The 22,195-nt window shown below is 42.1% G+C and overlaps 1 protein-coding gene across 4 annotated transcripts in view; it reads right to left on the reverse strand.

Annotated features, from left to right (window-relative positions):
- GAB3 (GRB2 associated binding protein 3) overlaps positions 1-16,141 on the reverse strand; it is a 75,956-nt gene extending 59,815 nt beyond the window's left edge. For 2 of the 4 annotated variants that reach the window (XM_034649114.1, XM_019793620.2), the window contains exon 1: positions 15,994-16,141. In XM_034649114.1, coding sequence (XP_034505005.1) covers positions 15,994-16,065 — 72 coding nt within the window. In that variant the 5' untranslated portion in view covers positions 16,066-16,141. Of the gene's footprint in view, positions 1-14,187; positions 15,969-15,993 lie in introns of those variants that run through there. The other 2 variants (XM_034649113.1, XM_034649115.1) reach the window with 2 other exon arrangements.
- Positions 16,142-22,195: the final 6,054 nt, after the last annotated feature.

The raw sequence follows: 22,195 nt of genomic DNA on the forward strand, positions 1-22,195 counted from the left end.
ATCATGTTATAGACACAGAAATACAAATGGCATTTATATATGCAAAGATGCTCAACCTCACTGATAAAGAAATTCACCATTTATCAGCTATTGACTTTGCAAAGATCTAAACATTTCATAACATACTACATTAGAGGGGTTGCAGAGGGACAAGCACTTTCATGCACTGTTGCTGGGAGTGAAAACTGACACAGCCACTTGAGACAGTAATTTGATATCTATCGGCATTTTATAGTCACATACACTTTGACTCAGCAATTCCACTTTTAAGAGTTTTTTCACAAGCATAATTGCACATAACTACAAAGACCGATGTACAAAGATATTCACTGCAGCACTGTATACAGTAGCATGAAGCCTAGAAACAAGAAGAAGTCTATCATGGTATCTCCATACAGTGAAATATGAAGCTGTCATAAATAATAAGAAATAGCTATATGTGCTGAAAGGGAACAATCCCCAAAATATATTGTTAAGAAAGGGGGTTATAAAATAGTGAGCATAGTATGCTACCATTTATGCAAAAAATATGCTTGTATATTCATGGAATATATATCTGGAAGAAGAAGCTGGTCCCAATGCCTGCAGCTGGAGAGAGAAACCAAGTGGCTGGAACAAAGGGGAAGGAGGGAAACTTACTTTAATATGCTCTGATTTTATATTAAGTGCACATATTCCTTAAAAATACATTCTCTGGCAACAAAAAAGAATGTACCGGGATGCCTGGCTGGCTCAGTCAGTGGAATGTGTGACTCTTGATCTCGGGGTCATGAGTTTAAGCCCCATGTCTGGTGGAAAGCTTACTTTTAGAAAAAAAGGAAGATATGTATAGAGGAAAGACTACTCAACAAATCGTGTTGATCAGTTGATTAACTGTTTGTAAAATAAAATCATACCCTCATCTTACACTAATATAGATACCAATTGAACTAGAGAAATTAAAAGTTAAAAAAATGAAAGCAGGGGCGCCTGGGTAGCGCAGTCGTTGGGCGTCTGCCTTCGGCTCAGGGCGTGATCCCGGCGTTATGGGATCGAGTCCCATATCGGGCTCCTCGGCTGGGGGCCTGCTTCTTCCTCTCCCACTCCCCTGCTGTGTTCCCTCTCTCGCTGGCTGTCTCTATCTCTGTCAAATAAATAAATAAATAAATAAATAAATACATAAATAATCTTAAAAAAAAAAAAAGAAACCAGCCAAGGTGACGATGACCATGTAAATCTGAAGCTCTCAATGTATCCTTTAAACACAACTCAGAGGCTGAGATCATTCAAATGTCAAAAGCGAAGAACAGAAATGAATAAACACCAAGAAGAAATAAAATAATAAAACAAAAGTTGATTAAATTCAGAAAAGAAATAGAAAGGGTTTCCGTTTCTGCCTAAGATGTAGAAAGTTGCAAGGAATATCCCTTCCACCCCGACGAGAAACACTGAACAAAACACAGAATCTTCATTTTCTTGAGCTCATCAAGAGCTGAGGTCACAAAGCCCCAGGGTAGACGGGACTCATGGCAGCAAGCCCCCTTGGTGGTGATCCTAAATATAGAGACTTCCAGGTACTCTCAAAGCCCACACCCCGGAACACAAACCCAGGTACTGGCCTTCCTCTTCACCATAATAAGAAACAGGTTCCTGCAATTAAAACAGATATTTGCCAGGGTGCCTGGGTGGGTCAGCGTTGGACTCTTGGTTTCAGCTCAGGTCCTGATCTCATGGCTCACGGGATCGAGCCCTGTGCTCAGCGGGAGTCTGCCTGGATATTCTCTCCCTCTGCCACTCCCCCTGCTTGCATTCTTGTGCTCTCTCTCAAATAAATAAATCTTAACCAACAACAACAACAACCAGGGGCGCCTGGGTGGCTCAGTCGGTGAAGCGTCTGCCTCGGCTCAGGTCATGCATGATCCACGGTCCTGGGATCGAGTCTCACATCAGACTCCCTGCTCAGCAGGGAGTCTGCTTCTCCCTCTGCCCCTTCTCCCAGCTCATGCGCTCTCTTTCTCTCAAAAATCAATAAAATCGCTAAAAAACAAAACAAACAAAACAAAAAACAACAACCAGATATTTGTCAACAGGGTTCTCATTTCAGCTGAAGACACTGTTCAATGTACAATAGAATTTTCACTCTTGGACTGCCGACATTCTGGGCCAAATCCTTGCCCTGTGCATGTAGGGCATTCAGCAGCATCCCTGGCCTCTGCCCTCTGCCCTCTAGATGCTAGTAGCACCGTCCCTACCAATTCTAACCACAAAAATATCTCCAGATGATGCCAAATGTCTCCTGGCAATAGGGTTGACATACTTATACTAAAAAAAAGACTTGTTTTTCAGAGCACCAGGGTGGCTCATTTGGTTAAGCAGCCAACTCTTGATTTTGGCTCAGGTCATGATCTCAGGGTCCTGGGATTGAGCCCTGCATCAGCCCCTGCACTCAGTGGGGAGTCTGCGTCCGGATTCTCTCTCCCTCTGCGCCCCTCCAACCCCCCTCAAATAAATAAATAAATCTAAAAAAATACTTGTTTTATCATCTGAAATTTAACTTTTTATTTTTTTCTAAATATGGTGTCCCTACTGGGGGTGGGGGAGAACCTCGCCCCCATCGAGAACTATTGATCTAGACCCTCAAATACAAACATCATGAGCAGAAAACCAAGAATCACCAAGCATTTGAAGAAGATGAAACTGAATTCAAAAAGCTCTTCTTCAACTATGGCAAATATATTCTTCTGCCTCAGGGCCTTTGCACTTTCTGTTCCCTCTTTCTAGAAAGCTGTTCCCCTAAATGCCTGTATGGATGTGAGGGAGAAAGCCAGGATATATAATAAATACGCTAGGGAAAATTCTCACAAGATAAGATATCCAGAAAAGATGGGAATGCTGATGTGAAAAGTTCTTCGAAATTAAAAACATGACTACCAATCAATGGACTGAACAGCAGAAACTTTACAACTTATGTGTAAATCAATGAGCTAAAAGCTTGAATTGAGAGAGTCTCTCAGAACACTGAGCAAAAAAAAGCACAGAATGATAGTAAGTATGAGAGAAAAGTTGGGACATATCGGGAGAGTAGATCTTCCTCTGATTCTGGGACAGGGACTACCAACCGTATTTCTCAGACTCCCTTTCTGGATGTCTCCCTGCTGGGTTCTGCTCATGGGAAACACTGGTGGAAGAGTGCGTGGCAGGAAAAAGGGAGATGGGACTCTCAGCATCCATCAGTATCCCTCCAGTGGCAGAAGACAGCACCAGCTCCAGCTGCCAGCTTCCGCTAGCCCCCTCTGAGGCGTCAGCACTAACTGCATGAGCGTCCTCCTCCCCAGGAGTCAGAGCAGCGGATGCCCTTAGGTTGTGCTCCTGCCAATCTTCACCTTTACGCCCCAGTTCTTTCAATAGTAACTGCTCTCTGTAGTTACTAATATCGGAATGCCTCCCTTTTTGACCGTCCAGCCTTCTAATATCTGTGTAAACCATAGCCTATAGGGAATCATCTCTGTTGAATACCTCGTGTAGCTTCTGTTTTCCTGTCTGCAGCCTGACTGATAGTGTTTATTACCAGAAGTAGTCCTAGGAAATAAACTCTTACAATGACCTTGAACTACAAAGTAGAATTTAGAGCAAAGAATAATACCAAGAATAAACAAGGTAGTTTCATAATGATGGGTTAATTCCTCAACATAAAATAACAATCCTAAACATGTATGCAACTCACAACAAAGCTTCCAAATATGAGGCAAAAACTGATAAAACTTCAAGGAGAAATAGACTAATCCACAATTATAGTCTGAGATTTCAACACTCCTCTTTCAATTGGTAAAACAAGAAGACAGAAAATCAACAAGGATGTAGAACTGAGCAACACTGAGAACACTCCATCCAACAATAAAATGCACATTCTTTTCAAGTGCACACAGAACATTTACCAAGATAAACCATACACTGGATCAAGTCTCAACACATTTACAAGGATTCCAATCATACAAAGTATGTTTTCTAACTACAATGAAATGAAATTAGAAATCAACAACAGAAATATGTCTACAGGGGCGCCTGGGTGGCACAGCGGTTAAGCGTCTGCCTTCGGCTCAGGGCGTGATCCCGGCATTATGGGATCGAGCCCCACATCAGGCTCCTCTGCTATGAGCCTGCTTCTTCCTCTCCCACTCCCCCTGCTTGTGTTCCCTCTCTCGCTGGCTGTCTCTATCTCTGTCGAATAAATAAAAATAAAAATCTTTAAAAAAAAAAAAAAAAGAAATATGTCTACAAATTAAATACACAGGTCACAGAAGAAATAAAGAGAAAAACTAGAAAATATCTTGAAGTGAATACAAATAAAAAACACAACATACCAGAATTTCTGGAATGGCACTAAAGAAGTGCCAAGGGGGAAATTCATAGCACTGAATGTCTATATTCAAAAACAAGTGCGGGGACTGCAGAAAACAATATGGAGTTTCCTCAAAAAATTAGAAATAGAGCCACCAACAAAAAAATAGTACTACCATATGGTCCAGCAATTCTACTTCTCAGTATTTATCTGAAGAAAATGAAAACCCTACTTTGAAAAGATGTATGAACCCCCATGTTCATTGCAGCATTATGGAAACAACCTAAGTGTCCACTGATAAAGGGATAAGGAAGATGTTGTATATATACACAGCCATAAAAAAGGACGAAATATTGCTATTTGCAACAACATGGATGGACCTAGAGGGTATTAGCTAAGTGAAATAAGGCATACAGAGAAAGACAGATATCCTATGATTTCACTTATATGTGGAACCTAAAAAATAAGACAAATGAACAGACAAAAAAGCAGAAACAGAACCATAACTACAGAGAACAAACTGGTGGTTGCCAGAGGGGAGGGGGTTGGGGGAATGGGCAAAAAAGGCGAAAGGAGAGTGGGAGGTACAGGCTTCCAGCTAGTCATGGGGATGAAGGGTAGAGCACAGGGAGTAGAGTCAATGACATTGTAATGGTGCTGTACAGTCACAGGTGGCAGCTGTAATTCTGCTGAGTGCAACAACCTATAGACTTGTCAAATCACTATACTGTACACCTGACACTAAGCTAACTTAGTACAAGTACAGTTCAACAACAACAACAACAGAAAATAAGAAGGAAGTCAAGGACCTCAGCTTCTACCTTAAGCCAATTTCAGAGAGAGTGCTGGCTGTTGTGTGGTCAATGCTAAGGGAAAGAAGCCAAACACAAAAGACCACATATTCCATTATTCCATTTATACGAAATTATCAGAAAAGGCAAATCTATAGGGACAGAAAGCAGATCAGGTGTTGCCTGGGGATAGAGATGGGAGTGAGGATGGACTGCAAACAGGCCAAGGAAATTTTCTGAGGGGATAGAAATGGTTTAAAACTGGACTGTAGGGGCGCCTGGGTGGCACAGTTGGGGCGCCTGGGTGGCACAGTGGTTAAGCGTCTGCCTTCGGCTCAGGGCGTGATCCTGCCGTTATGGGATCGAGTCCCACATCAGGCTCTTCTTATGAGCCTGCTTCTTCCTCTCCCAATCCCCCTGCTTGTGTTCCCTCTCTCGCTGGCTGTCTCTATCTCTGTCGAATAAATAAAAAATAAAATCTTTAAAAAAAAAATTTTAAAAAAAAAAAAAAAAAAAAAAAAAAAAAAAAAAAAAAAAAAAAAAATAAAACTGGACTGTAGTAATGGTTGCACAACTACAGATTTACTATAAATCATCCAAATATATACTTACAATGGGTACATTCTATAATGTGTGTGTGTGTGTGTGTGTGTGTGTGCGCATTACCTCAATAAAGCTGTCTTTAAAAACCATTGGAATGTGTGGGAATGCATTCCAAGGATAGTAGGCCAAGCAAGACAGAATATAATCCTAGATCAAGCTAAATGTGTTGATATGGTGTGCTTACCAGAGCTTCTAGATTTAATGTGTTAGCTCAAGCACTCAGAGTGTTCTAACAGTTTGCCTGACTGAAACATGGACTAAGTGGTGGCTACATTCAATGAAGCTGAGATACTACAGGTTCTTTTTCATTATGTACAAGGAGAAACACAAAGGCATAGGGAGGTAGAAAGATGCAATGGATTTCCCATGTGTGACCTCTTTACTCACCCATCTCCACCATATCTCCTGAAAGAATATTTTAGGGAAGTTGGGTGATAAATGAAGTTTTAACCTAATTCAATTTCAGTGTGGGCCCATTGAGTTTATGACAGTTTCTCCAGTTTTTGACTGTGTAATTGGAACAACATCCCTGGCAACGGATCAAATTCCTACATCAGCCTTCGGGTCTGTGGAGTGAGGACTTTGATAGCAGGAACGGCAAAAGTCACTGAAATTCCCCACACTCACTACCGGAATAGCAATTCAAAAGCAGCCCCACATGCTTGGAGGAATTGCAGAGATGAGCCACCAACAAAGACACAGAAGATTCAGGGGAGGTGATTCCTTCACAGACCCATCTGACATGCCTCTTTGGCCTACTGGAGAATGTATTATCATAAATTTAATCCAGTGTTGATGCCAATTGCAACTGCTCTTCTGGACACAGTCTCTTCACGAGATCGAATCAACACAGTGGTATCTGGTATGCAGCTGTTGATCTGGCAAATGTTTTTATCCCTATATAAACCAGCAAGGATCAGCAGAAATAGTTCACTTTCAATTGGCATGAGCAATAGCACATCTTTATAATATTGCCTCAAAACCATGAAAAGTCTGCTGCTCTGCTATAATCTAGTCCATAGAGACTGTGATTTCCTTGACATTTCACAGAACATCACACTGGTATGCTACATTAATGACATCATGCTGATTAGACCTCTTGAGCACAAAGTAGAGAGCACCTTTGCTTAGTAAGACAATGCATGCCAGAAAGTATGAAGTTAACTCAGTAAGTTTCAGGGGCCTGACCCCTAAGTGAAGTTTCTAGGGGCACAGTGATTTGGAGCATGCTATCCTCTCCAAAGTGGAAGAGAAGTTGCTACATTTTCATTAGTAGACAAGGACACTAAGGTAGTTATTATAAATCTGTCCCTGGGGTGCCTGGCGAGCTCAGAAGAGCATGCAACTCTTGATGTTGGGGCCTTGATCTTGGGGCTCGTAATTTCAAGCCCAATTACAAGCCCCATGTTGAAGGTAGAAATTACAAAAATAAACAATTATTTTTTTAAAAAATGAAAATAAATAAATATGTCTCACATATTCAAGAAGGCAGAGAAAGCATTAGCATATTAAGGAGACATGAAAAATAAAAAAGATAGAAATTTAACTTCAAAAGATGAAAAAAATAAGGTCTGAAATGAAATGGCATTAACAGCAGATTAGACATTGCAGAAGAAAAGATAAGTAAAAAACTAAAGATATAACTATCACCAAGAAATAACTACAGACTGGGGTGCCTACGTAGCTCAGTCAGTTAAGCCCCGCCTTCAGCTCAGGTCATGATCCCAGGGTCCTGGGATCGATCCCTGTGTCGGGCTCCCGGCTCAGTGGGGAGTCTGCTTCTCTCCCTCTCCCTCTGTGCTCTCTCTCTTTCTCTCAAATAAATAAAATCTTTTAAAAAGAAGAGAAGAAATAATTATAGACCCACAGATCCAAGAAGCTCAATGAATCCCAGCTACAAGAAACATGAAGAAAATAATACTAAGGCACATCATAATCAAATTACTTAAAACCAGTAACAACAGCAGCTAGGGAAAAATAACATGTATAAAGGAACAAAGGAACAATGCACATGAGAAAACGGTAAAGCAACATCTTTAAAATACTCAAAGGGAAAAAATTAAGCAAAAATTCTTTACCTACCAAAAATATCGTTCAAAAATTGAGACAAATAAAGATTTTTTTAGACATAAAAAAGCTGAAAGAATTAATCACCAGCAGACTTGCGGAACAGGAAAATGGTTCCAGATGGAAGTATGGATATACAAAAAGAAATGAAGAGTACTGGATACGGTGAATATAAAAACATTTTTTCTATTTTTAAAATTTCGTTAAAAGATAACTGTTTAAGGCAAAAAAAATAACACTGCAGTGTGGGTTTTATATCATGTAGACGTAAAACGTATGACAACAATAGCACAAAGCCTGAGAGGGGATAAATGGGAACATACACTTGTAAGTTTTTTTATACTATGTGTCAAATGATATAGTATTACTTTAGAATAGACTATGATCAGTTAAAGATATACACTAATCCCCTAAAGCAGCCACTATAAAAAACACAAAGACGTATAGCTAACAAAGAAAATTGAGTGCAATCATAAAAATTACATTTAAAATTCTGCCCAAAACAGGGCAGAAACGAGGAAAACTGAAAGAAAGACTAAATGAGACAATTAGCAAAATGGCATATTGAAAATACAAAAAGATCTAAAGTTGAAGGTCATGTAGACGTTGAGAACGAAGCAGCCCCTGTCCTAAATAGAATCACTAGAGGACTATGAAGGCAGAAGACAAAAGAGTGAGATCTTAAGGCGCTGAAAGCCAAAAAACTTGTGAACCCAGAATTCCATGCCCAGTGAAAATATTTTTCAAAAAGGGGGGAAAGTAGACATCCTCAGGGTGCCTGGGTGGCTCAGTCAATTAAGCATCTGACTTCACCTCAGATCATGATCTCAGGGTCCTGGGACCAAGCCCACTACGGGCACCCTGCTCAGTGGGGAGTCTGCTTCTCCTTCTGCCCCTCCCCACCTGCCCACGCCCGCTCATGCTCTCTTTCTCAAATAAATAAATAAAATATTTATAAAGAAAGAAATAAAAGCAAAATGCATGACAACAATAGCACAAAAAATACAAGGTCAAAATTGGGAATATGCTGTTATAAGGTCCTTACGCTATTCATGAAGTGGTCTAAAGACTTCAATTAATTAAAGATGTATATTTTACACCCTAGGGTAACTAATAAAAATTTAAAACTTACAATTGTCACATTAATAGTGAAGATAAAATTGAATAATAAAAAAGGCTTGATTAACCCAAGAGAAGGCAGAAACAGAAGACAAAGGAAACAAACAACAGATAGAACAAATGGAAAACAGCTAGCAACATGGCAGATTTTGTTTGAAACATTTCAATAATCATATTTTACGTGAATTAACTAAATATACCAATTAAAATGAAGAGGGTAGGACTGCAAAAAAAAAAGGCAAAATCCAGCTATATGCTGTGTATAGGAAACTCATGTTAAATATAAAGACACTTGGAGAATCTGGCTGGCTCAGCCTATAGAGAGCATGCAACTCTTGATCTCGGGGTTGTGAGTTTGAGGCCCACATTGGGCACAGAGATTACTTATAAATAAATAAATAAACAAACAAATATTTAAAAAGAGACAGATAAGTTAGAAGCAAAAGAATGGAAAAAGATGTAACATGCAAGCACGTATCAAAAGAAAGATGGGGTACTCATATTTATATAAGAAAAAATAGACTTCAGAATAAGAAATGGCATCATGGATATAGAGAAATATTAAATAATGACAAAGGGGTCCATTCTCCAAGAACACATAATAATTCTAAATGTGTTCAAATAAAACAGAGCATCAAAATACATGAAGCAAAAGCAAATAGAACTAGAAGGAGAGGGGCGCCTGCGTGGCTCAGTCGTTAAGTCTCTGCCTTCGTCATCGAGCCCCGCATCAGGCTCCTCCACTGGGAGCCTGCTTCTTCCTCTCCCACTCCCCTTGCCTGTGTTCCCTCTCTCACTGGCTGTCTCTCTCTCTGTCAAATGGATAAATAAAATCTTAAAAAAAAAAAGAACTAGAAGGAGAAATGTACAAATCCATAGTTACAGATGGAAACTTTCACACTCCTTTCTCAGCACTTGATTGTAAAAGTAAATGAAAAAACAGTAAGGATAGAGAAGAACTGACCAACAATATCAACCAACCTGACCTAATTAGCATTTATAGAACACTCTGCACAACAAAAGAAGAATGCATGCTGTTTTCAAGTGCACATGCAATATTCACTAAATGAAACTTTACTGTGGGCCATAATATAAACAACAAATTTGAAAGAATAGAACTCATACAGTTTGTTCTTAGATCACAATGGACTTTACTAGAAATTAAGAACAGAAAGATACCTAGAAAATCCCCCAATATGTGGAAATTAAACAAAGACTTCTAAGCAACCCTTGGGTCAAAGTCGAAATCTCAGGGGTGCCTGGGTGGCTCAGATGGTTAAGAGTCTGCCTTCGGCTTAGGTCATGATCCCAGGGTCTGGGATCAAGTCCTGCATCAGGCTCCCTGCTCAGTGGGGAGTCTGCTTCTCCCTCTCTCTCTGCCTCTTCCCCCACTTGTGCTCTGTCTCAAATGAATAAATAAAATCTTAAAAAAAAGAGGAAGTCTCAGAAGAATATTAAGTAATATTTTGAAATAAATAAAAATGAAAATACAACACATCAGGGGTGCCTAGGTGGCACAGTTGGTTAAGTGTGCGACTCTTGGTTTCGGCTCAGGTCGTGATCTCATGGGATTGAGCCCCACATCGGGCTCCCACTCAGCGTAGAGTCTGCTTGAGACTATCTCTTCCTCTCCCTCTGCTCCTCCGCCCACATTCCTTCTCTCTCTAAAATAAATTAAAAAATCTTTAAAAAGAGAAAACACAACATATCAAATTTTGTGGAATGCACCTAAAGCAGTGTTTAGAGGTAAGTTTATTAAATTCTTATATTAGGAAATATAAGTAATTAGTAATTTAACTTCCACCTTAAGAAAGTAAAGAAAAGATAAAGTTAAACCCAAAGCAATCAGAAGAAAGTAAATAGTAAAGATAAGAGGATAAATCCATGAAATGGAAAGCAGAAAAATAGAGATCAATGAAACTATAGGCTGGTTCTTAGAAAATATCAGTAAAATTGATAAAACTTACCCAGACTGATCAGGAAAAAAATAGACAGAAAGAAACTGCAATATCATAAATGAAAGAGGAAGCATCACTACAGATTCTATAGACCTTAAAAGGATAAGGGAATATAACAAACAATTTATGACAATTAATTCAAGTACTTAGATGAACTAGAAAAAATCCTTGAAAAACATTAACTATCAGCGCTCATTCAAGAAGATATAAGTAATCTGAATAGTCCTATTACCTGTTTTTTTTTAAAGATTTTATTTATTTATTCATGAGAGACTGAGAGAGAGGGAGGCAGAGGCAGAGGGAGAAGCAGACTCCCCATGGAGCAGGGAGCCCGATGCGGGACTCGATCCCAGGACCCTGGGATCACAACCGCAGCTAAAGGCAGACACTTAACGATCTGAGCCACCCAGGCGCCCAGTCTATTACCTGTTAAAAAGAAATTATATTTGTAGTTAATAACCATTCCACAAAGAAAAGTCCAGGCCCAGCTGGTCTCACCAGTGAATTTTACCACTTAAGGAAAAAGGAACAGTAATACTACACAATATTTTTCAGAAAAATTAGAAGGGGGGGGGACGCTTCCCAAATAATTTTATGAGGCCAGCATTATGCTAATATCAAAGCCAGACAAAGACAGTATGAAAAAGGAAAACTAAGGACCAATATCCCTCACAGACAAAGAGAAATATCCTCAGCAAAATAAAAGCAAATTAAATCCAGCAATATATGAAAAGAATAATATATTACAACCAAGTGAAGCTTATCCCAGAAGCTCAAGGCTGGCTCAATATGCAAAAATTAATCATCAGAATAATTCACCATAGTAACGGACAAAAAAGGAAAAAGTATATTATTATTTTCATAGATGCAGGAAAGGCATTTAACAAAATCCAATTCATAAAAAAAGTTGCAGCAAACTAGCAATACGAGGGAACTTCCCTGACTTGATAAAAGGCAACTATAAAAAGCCTACAGCTACCATACTTAAAAGGTAAAAGACTAAATGCTTTCTCCCTAGAATCAGGAAAAAAAAAAGTCAAGGATGTCTGCTCTCATCACTTCTATGCAACACTGACAGTACCACAGGTTCTAACTATAAACAAGGCTACTAGAACTAAGTGTGTGAGTTTAGCAAGGTTGCAGCATACAAGGTTCATATACAGAATCAATTGACAAACTGATTCTGAAATTGATATGGAAAGGCAAAGGGCCTAGAATAGCCAAAACAACTCTGAAAAGAAAAATAAAGTTGGAGAGCTAAAACTGCCTGATTTCAAGAATTATTATAAAACTATTGTCATCAAAACAGCATGGTATTAGCATAAAAATGAACAAAGAAATTAATGGAACAGACTAGAGAACACAGAAATAGACCTACATATCACAACCAATTCATTTTTAACAAAGTTGCAAAAGTAATTCAATGGAGCAAAGACAGTCTAGTCCATAAATGGTATTGCAAGAAAATGAGTAAGGTTGCAAGAAAATAAACCACAACATAAATATCATACCTTTGACAAAATTTAACTCCAATGGATCACTGATCTAAATATAAAATACAAAATTATATAACCTTTAGGGAAAAAAGTAGAAAATCTTTAGGACCTAGGGCTAGGCAAAGAGTTCTTAGATTTGACACTAAAAGCACAATCCATAAAGGAAAAATTGATAAATGTTAAAATCCTCAAAACCTTAAAATCCTTGTTCTACAAAGATACTATAAAGAGAATGAAGGGGCACCTGAATGGCTCAGTTGGTTAAGCAGCCAACTCTTGATTTTGGATCAGGTCATGATCTCAGGGTCCTGGGATCCAGCCCCACCTCTGGGGCTTAGCGCTCAGTGGGGAGTCTGCTTGTCCCTCACCCTCTGCTCCCCTCTCCCCACTCATGCTCTCTCTCTCTCTCTCAAATAAATAAAATATTAAAAAAAAACACTAAATGCGATAATAGAAATCAAATCCTTAGCGTAATGCATGGCACATACAAATCATTCAATAAACGTAAATTATTGGGGTGCCTGGATGGCTCAGTCGGTTAAGTGTTTGCCTTCAGCTCAGGTCATGATCTCAGGGTCTTGAGATCAAGCCCCTCATGGGCTCCCGGCTCAGTGGCGGGAGTCTGATTCTCCCTCTCCCTCTGCCCCTCCCCCACCCCAAATTATGCGCTCTCTCAAATAAAATGTAAAAAAACAAATAAATGTTAATTATTATAATTTATTATCATTGTCACAGCATTCTTTAAAATTGAGAAAATAAAAGACAAATGTTCATCAACAGAAAAATTACTAAATTATGTTACATTTATTATAAGAAATATTAGGCAATGGTTTAAAAGAATGAAGTAAATGTATAGGTACTAATCTGAAAAGATGTCCAGAATTATTGTGAAAAAAGCAAACTGCAGGACAATTTGTATAGTATGATCTCATTTGTGTAAAAATAAAATGATATGTTTTGAAGAAATTTTTCTAGAATGATATTCAACAAACTGCTAACAGTTGTTATCCCTAGGGAGGGGAGTGGAATGAGGAGGGATTCAGAGAAAAGGGGTCCAGAAAAAGGGGTTCTTTCACTTTTTATTCTACTTATTCCTAGACTGTTTGAATTTTTACCACAATATATTCCTATATTTTTGAAACAAAAAACACAAAAGAAAAGAGTCAACTATCTTTTAAAAGTGCGGTGATAAAAATAACTTTCTGATTGCCTTGGCTCATGGATTCAAGGGGATGAAGCATGAGCTTACCTTGGACTGAGATATTTACCTAAAAATAGACTCAGCTTCCATTTGTAATTTTACAAACATTAACCAAGTGCTGCTTGTTGGCCTAGCAGTGCAAAGAACTGAGTCATTGCCCTGGCTGTGCCACTAACTAGCTTTGTTATGTTATTGTGTTACAAACATTAGACTGTGGACTTCTTGGAAACAGGGATCAATCTCTTTTCTGTCTCTCTAGCCCTGTGACACAGGGCTTGATTCAAAGCTGGCGCTCAATTTAAATAAAGACTAACTACTCATGACAATATCGGAATGAAAGGTGACTGTGTAGAATAGTGCTGGCCATGCCCCATTGAATTGACACATGATCGCCATCTAGTGGCAGCACGGATTCCTGCGGAAGCGACAGAGAGCAGAAACGGACTGGGTGTGTTCTGGGATGCAAAACAAAACGCCATTGCCTATCTAAAAGACCATGATCTTCAGAAAAAGTTGACAACCATCAGCTAAAGGGTCATAGTTTATGTCTTGGAGTGTTGGTAAGATGACATCTAGGTACTCCTGTGTCTTAAGTCTCCTCCATCACCACCCCATCATCAGATGCCCCACGCACCTATAAACTGCTGGAAGTCCACGTTGCCATGCCTCCATTCCAACCGAAAACAATGAACCACACATGGTATTAGGTATATACATCCATGTTTTCCCAAAACTGATGAAATACTAATAACCCTTCCTAAGCCAGTCTGGTCAGGACAAGATACAAAACAAGACTAGAAAAAAAATCTTCCATAAACTTTGCCCCCCAGGTGCACCATCTTTCTGAATCATCAGAAATCATGAGAGTGAGTGGCACTCTGAAAATATCTAGTGAGCCTTTAAAATGTCTCACATGTCAAAGGTCCACAAGGAAACCCACTTTGAGTTGGTGTTGTAAGTCCCTCTTTGTGACAACCCCTTGCCTGCCCATGCAGATCTCAGGGAGCAAGTTTTCTCCTCTTGCCTCCTTTGAGCACCAATGAGTCTTATAAGCAGCTTCATTGTTAGGGAAGCAGCTGAGTGATAACAGTCTGAGAAATACTGGAACTTGTGTTTATGGAGTAGGGACTTCAAAAAGAGTAATGAAAGGACACAGTGGTAGTTAACCTGAAAAGTTTCGGTATGTATAGATCGCTGACATCTACTTGCTAAGTTGAACATCATTCCTCTAAAATGTTGCTCAGCAGAGGGATGACTGGCTGGCTCAGTTGGTACAGCACACAACTTGATCTTGGGGTTGGGAGATCCAGCCCCACGCTGGGTGTAGAGATTACTTTTAAAAATCTTTTAAAAATTAAAAACAAATAAGTAAATCTTTAAAAAGATTTTTAAAATGTTGCTCTGCAGAACAAACAACAAAAACTTCTCAAATAGTCCTAAGAGAGGGACACTGTCTAGTTCAGGGTCAATGGGGAAAGTAGCCAAGTAACTTTATGTTCAGAAATGGATCCTGTCACCCATTGTGGAAATATTCATACACGATTAAAGTCTTTATAATCCCACCTCCTGCAGTTTGACACAGTATGTGCCTCATAAACGTGGGAAGAAAAACAAAGGTGCAATTTGGTGAAAACGGGGGCACCGGTTTGGGAGCATGGTATACAGAAGAATACCCCATTTGGGGCGGGTTGCTTTGGAGCAAAGCCAACACGGAGCGTTTGCTTGTACCACCGTGCTCTGGAGTTGCAGAGAAGTTCGGAACTATGAACAAGATGGATCCATCCAAGTACTCCCAGCCTAAAAACAGCAAGAAGCCCTAATATCTATTTATATGCAATTCCCTGAGGGCTGAAGTGGTTCTTCCTAATGGCTGGAGAACACTGAGTAACAATCAGGTCTTTCGGCGGAATGTTTTTAAGACCTTGTCCTGAGGGTGCCGGTGGAGATAATGAACTTTTGAGCGGTCGGTAGTACATTTAAAATGAAAATGGAATGCGTCGGAAGATGCGCTCTTCCGAGTGTCCCGTATTTCATACGAGCAAAAGTCCTTGGTTCCTGCTGGTACTTGAAAAGCGCGGTGTCAGCATAAAGAGCCGAGAAGCGACACCATGAGAAACCATGAGTGCCACTGTGGAAGGCTCCAGAAGAGGAGTGTCCGCTGACAGCCACACGAGAGAGCGCCCCAGTCGGTGCAAGGGGAGTCCCGAGCCTCGCCGTCCGCCTGGCCCGGCAGGCCCGCTCCCGCTGCCCCTCTCCCGGTCCCCCGCGCCGGCCTCCCGGCCACAGACCGGGATGTCTCCCCGGCCGCCTCCCTCCTCTCGGCTCCGCGGCGCTCCGGAGCCACCCGGCCCGGCCGGCCGCGGGGCGCAGCGGCCACACCGGCCCGACGTGCGACTTCGCTGTGCGTCCGTCGGCCCGGTCCGAGGACGCCCCTACTCACGTAGCGCTGCAGCTTCCTCTCGGGGGGCGACTTGACGAGCCAGCCCGTGCACACGGCGTCGCCCGCACTCATCGTGGCCGCCGCCTCCGCCGCTTCCTCCAGCTGGGTCGCCGCGGCAGGAGGAAGTCGGGCCGGGGATGCCGGCGGGGCGGGCCCAGCGCCGCCCGCCCAGCACCNCCCCGCCCCCCGGCCGCCGCGGCCCCCTGTGGGGGGACGGCGCCACCGCCCGTGGCCCAGACGGCGCGAGAAGCGGGCGGCCGGGCCGGGGAAGCCCCTTCGAGCAAGCGCGCCGCTGCGCCCGGCCCCAGGGTTACGAGAGCCGAAGCCTAGGACCCGCACCTGCGAGGGACCCGGTGAGGAAGGGAAGCAGGACTCCCCTCCGACTTCCCCGCGCCCCTCGATTGTTTGCCCAGGAATGGCTCTCGTACGCCCCTCCCCCAAAGATCATTGTATTTCAGCGATAAGCTCGGCTGCAGAGCTATTCACGTGTCCTCCGGGACCCAGAGCATCCCAATTCAAAAGGTTACAACTTGGAGGTGCTGTTTGCAGTCTCCTTGCCTCCAGGGTTTTCAAAGCTTGGGTCTAAGAATGGTCGTACCACACGGTTCGCTGAGCACCTTAAATAATACCAATAACAACAATGAACTAACATTTACGGAGCTCACAATAATGAACTGACATTGATTGAGACCTTCTGCAGGGCCAGTAAACTAAGCACTTGGCGGGCACGCTCTTCTGGGATACACACTAACCCCCGGAATAAATGGGCCTTATCATTACCTCAATTGTGCTTCTGAGTAAAATGAGAAACAGGACAGTAACATCACCTGTCCAAACCCACACAAATAGGGATCATACTTTGTAAACAGAAAAGCACTGATAATCACAGTGAGGATCACCTACCTGGCCACCACCCTGACCCACAGCGCTCTTTTCCCTTGGTGTGATGCCTCTCACTTCAAAGTGACGTTTGGAAGAAACAAATGCCACATCACTTCTGGAACTTACAAAGAGACTTCTTGGCTCCAAGATCACATCACCCAGACACTATTACTTTCACAAAGCTGGACTCCAGCTACTGCCAGCACTCACACCTCTCAGAGCCCACTTCACCCTCACCACCACCACAATCCCTGACTTCCCTACTGCTTTCCAAATCTCGCATTACTGTATCAGATTAGCCAAACCTAATTCGCATCTAGAAATCCGGATTCAAGGGAGAATGGTAAATATCTTTTTATTTTTTTCAGCTCTCCCACCTTTCCAAAGAGGAGGAAAACCACATACCCACCACAGTCTACCCCCTAGCTAGTCAATATCTATACACACCGTGTGCACAAAATAAACTCATTAAAGCAACAGCAGCTTGCTCCCATCAAAACAATGCTGCTATCCCTCCTACAAACTGAAAAGCACTCCTTAAAACAGGAGACCAAAGGTCCCATTGGTCATTGTAGCCATCTGTAGGGGGCAGTCATTGCTCTTCTAAGTTCTGACATCACCCCACCTCAATATCGTACAACCAAAGAAAAACACTATGAAGCTAACCTCCATCAGCCTTTATTTGATATGCATAAAATATAGAAAGAAAATTGAAAAACTTTGTATGTACACACACACAGTTACTACAATCCTTATTTCTGTTAACTGGTCTACAGACCATAATTGGTCTTTATAATCTTTCTTCTACTGCCCTCTCTGTCCTCCCTTTGTTCTACAGCCAAGAACTCAGGTGGTCATAATTCTTTATCTTGTGATAAACCTTTACTCCCCCCGAGTCTGAATCCTCAATGATCCAGAGGATCCCTTGCATTCCAGATACAGTCTTTCCCAATCCCGTTGTTTAACAGCAACACTTTTCCATTTGATAACCAACAGTATCAACCATCCAAGCCAGCTCAGTAGACCCATGGCTTGCCTGTTGGGTCAGTGGCATAAAGAACCCTAAATAGCCAGATTGCAATCTCAACTTGCAATGCAATAGAACCAATGTCGTGGCCTTAGTGGAAGCAAGCAGAGCTCAAAGCTGTGGCGATGGAAAGAAACACCCTGGTGATAGATTAAGTGTGATAGTACAGAAGTTGCTCCCGCTTTCATCTCCTGATTTCTGAAACCAGAGATTCTGGCTAAGGAGAAACAGCACTGTAGAGTGGTCACCAGTTCAAAGTATTCCCCTCGTCCTGTAAGACAGAACCACCACCTTTCAGCGTATTTGCCCCCAACTAGCGCAATAACGGAGTCTTCGACACACCAACCATTCCATCAGGCCAGGCGCTTCAGGGTGATGAGGCACCTACTAGGACTAGTGCAGTCCCTCAGCACATGTCTTTTGTCTTTTACTGATTTACTTTTTTTTTTTTTTTAAGTAAATTCTACCCCTGGGCACCTGGGTGGTTCAGTGGGTTAAGTGTCGTTTGCCTTCTGCTCGGGTCAGGATCTCCAGGTCCGGGGATGAGCCCGGGGTCAGGCTCCCTGCTCAGCCGGAGTCTGCTTCTCCCTCTTCCGCTGCCCCTCCCCCTCCTTGTGTGTGCACACGTGCTCTCTCTCTAATAAATAATTTTTTTAAATAGTGAACTCTAGCCCCACAATGGGGCTCAAACTCATGACATGACCCCAAGATCAAGAGTTGCATGCTCTAGTGACTGAGCCAGCCAGGTGCCTGTGTCTTTTACTGATTTTCTTACAGGAGATACTGCAAAAGTGAGTAAGGTGCAGTAAGTGTGGGTGGGGAAGGGAATGCTTGCAAAGTGTGGCTTACAATAAGTGCCTATTCAGGTGGAGCAGATTGCTGCCCCTTCAGGACAGATGTAGTCTGATTTCATCATTCTGCCATCAGGTAGCTGGCTGGCCACCTCGGGGAACACTGCCTTACTGGGGCTGTCACTACTGTGGGCAGGTTGAGTACATAGCAATGACAGTGGCGGTGGCAGTGGCTGTGACCTTATTAACTGATACCAGTCCCTGGGAACCTCACCACTTGTTGTGGATTCCCTTAACCTTGCTCCCAACTCCGTTAAAAAAAAACCCTCATACTCTCCTCAGTTCAACCCGTTGAGTCTACCATTTGCTTCCCTCTGAGACTTTGACCAATATACCTAGTTATGGAGAACTCCCTATGAGGTTACAGGTGTGAGTCAAGGAAAAGGGTGCCATACAGCGGTAGGGACCACAGAGATGGGAGCCACTTGCTTGAGCAACTTTCCTGTACCTTCCAGACCTGCTTGAGTCTGGCCTCAAATACTTCACTTCCAGTGGATGATCAGTTAGGCAGCTGAGGTTCCATGGTTCCATGGGGGTTTTTTGTTGTTATTTGTTTTGTTTTTTTAAGATTTTATTTATTTATCTGACAGAGAGAGAGAGAGACAGAGAGAGAGGGAGCACAGGCAAGGGGAGTGGGAGAAGAAGCAGGTTCCCAGCAGAGCAGAGAGCCCGATGTGGAACTCGATCCCAGGACTCTGCGATCACGCCCGGAGCCGAAGGCAGACGCTGCTTAACAACTGAGCCACCCAGGTGCCCCTCCATGGGTTTTTTTTAATGGAGGTGGGAGCAAGGTTAAGGGAAACATTCAGTGGACCACTGGAGTTTTGAAGCAAATAATACATTCTACCACAAAAGAAGTATTTTCCTTTTGAACAACAGCTTCAAAACTCCAGTGGTCCTTGGGGCGCCTGGGTGGCACAGCGGTTAAGCGTCTGCCTTCGGCTCAGGGCGTGATCCCGGCGTTATGGGATAGCCCCACATCAGGCTCCTCTGCTATGAGCCTGCTTCTTCCTCTCCCACTCCCCCTGCTTGTGTTTCCCTCTCTCGCTGGCTGTCTCTATCTCTGTCAAATAAATAAATAAAATCTTTAAAAAAAAAAAAAAAACTCCAGTGGTCCAAAGGCTCCATGTAGCCTGTCGGTGTATCAAAGATTCTATTCATATTGAATCTACGTGATCATAAAGGTCAAGTGGCCTGGACCTGCTAAGAATCTTTCTTTGCCCTCAGTGCTGCTAAAAACATGCAGCCTCACAGATTACTTGTTGAATGCGTTGGTGTGGATCAATTTTGCAACTTTTGTGTTTTTAAGTAAACGCTACCCCCAACATGGGGCTCGAATTCATGACCCTGAGATCAAGAGTCATGCTCTACCGACTCAGCTGGCCAGGCACCCCAGGTATGGAACAATTAAATGTAGTATAGGTTGCCTACAGAATCCAAAGAACCGCACCAAATGCTATGTCTCTTTTTGAGTCGTAGATAGCATTAGTTGCAGCAACCTGTTGAATACCCAACATGATCCAGCCCATCTCAAAACGTTACTGAGGGTCAGCCTTTTGAGTTTTCATGGGCTTTATCTCCCGTCCTCTGGCATACATGTATATTAATAAAGTGACTACCTCCTGGTCACCAGGTCCAGAAAGCATAGTGTCTTCAATATAATGGACCAGCATGTTCACCATGATTGTTGCAACAAACCAAGCTTCATTCGCCCTGGATTATAACAAGGAGCCAGAGGAGAGATATAGCCCTGAGGCAAGGCACTAAAGCTGTACTTCTGTTCCTGCCAGATGAAGGCAAGCTGCTTCTGATAGTCTCTGCCCATTGCAATAGAGAAAAGAGCATTTGTCAGGCAAAGAGTCACTTACCAGGTACCAGGGGCTGTGCTGATTTGCTCTAGAAAAGCAATATCATCTGGAATAGCAACTTCACCTCAAGTCACAACCTGATTAATTTTACAATTACCCACTACTCATCTCCAGGCTAACCATGTCGATTAAATAAGGATGTGATATGGACAATCATTCCTGCACCTTTCAGGGGGCACTGTTCTCTCTTCTAGATAAATCAAAATTGCTTCTGCAAGGTTACTCCTCCTAAATACCTAGGGAGAGGTGACCTGTTTGTATAGCAACTTTTATTTTCCTTTCATCAAGCCCCTTCCCAGCTTCTTTGCACTCCAGCCTGGGGACAGGAGATTTCATTTGAATAACAAGTGGTTTTCAGCACCTGCATTCCCTAGTGCTGCTTCCCCATTTACTATTATTTTAAAATAGGATTGGCTTGGCCTTTCATTAAGTACTATAAACCTTAGAACTAGAAGGATTTGTGAAGAAAAATGTCTGATATTAAGAGTTTCTATTTTTGGGGTGCCTGGGTGGCTGTCGGTGAAGCGTCTGCCTTCGGCTCAGGTCATGATCCCAGATCCCCATATGGGGCTCCCTGCTCAGCGGGGAGCCTGCTTCTCCCTCTCCCTCTGTTCCCCCTGCTTGTGCTCTCTCCCTCTCTCTGTCAAATAAATAGATAAAATCTTAAAAAAAGAGTTTCTATTTTAATTATGTTATGATGAGCACAATGGCCATGAATCTTACTCTCTGTGAAAAGAGAGAAAATTTGAAAAGAAAATGCGTCCCCGATTTCTGGATCAGGGACAGCCATGAGGGGGATGACTGCACATGTGTGTTCAAATCATCTATGAAGCATGTGAACTAAAGGCCTGGAGTACCATGGCACAATTTCAGATACAGAAACTCTCTTTTTCCCACTATGGACATCTGTAAAGTGCTTCTCTGAAAGTGAAAGCAACCCAATTTCCACCTGAAATATGAAATTCGACTTAAAATATTACCAATGATAGTCCTCTTCATGTCTTATGAAAAAAATCCTGACATCATATCCATTATTTTTATACTTAAAATGGTATGAAATTATCGCCACAAGTCCAAATCAAACACTTCTGAACTCATTCTATGAGGACAGTGTTACTCTGATACCGAAACCAGAAAAAGACAGTAAAACAAAAGAAAATAAAACTACTGACTAATATGCCTCATGAATCTAGACATACAAATCCTCACCAAAATACTAGCAAGTAGAATTCAGAACTACATAAAAAGGATTAAACACCAAGACTAGGTGGGGCTTATTCCCGAAATGCAAGGCTCATTCAATATATGAAAGTCAGTCAGGGGCACCTGGCTGGCTCAATGGGTGGAGCCTGTGACTCTTGATCTCAGGGTCATGAGTTTGAGCCCCACATTGGGGGGAGCGGTTACTTATAAAAACAGAAAAGAAGAAAATTCACCTGCTTATATTGACTTATGCTTGTTCTGCTCTCACTATTCTTATTCAACATGGTGTTGAAACTTCAAGAAACAAAAGGCAATTGAGAAAGAAGAAGAAATAAAACTGTCTTCATTTGCAGGTGATTTAATTGTCTTCC

The sequence above is a fragment of the Ailuropoda melanoleuca genome, chromosome X, assembly GCF_002007445.2.
Source record: "Ailuropoda melanoleuca isolate Jingjing chromosome X, ASM200744v2, whole genome shotgun sequence".
In the NCBI taxonomy this organism is placed as follows: Eukaryota; Metazoa; Chordata; class Mammalia; order Carnivora; family Ursidae; genus Ailuropoda; species Ailuropoda melanoleuca.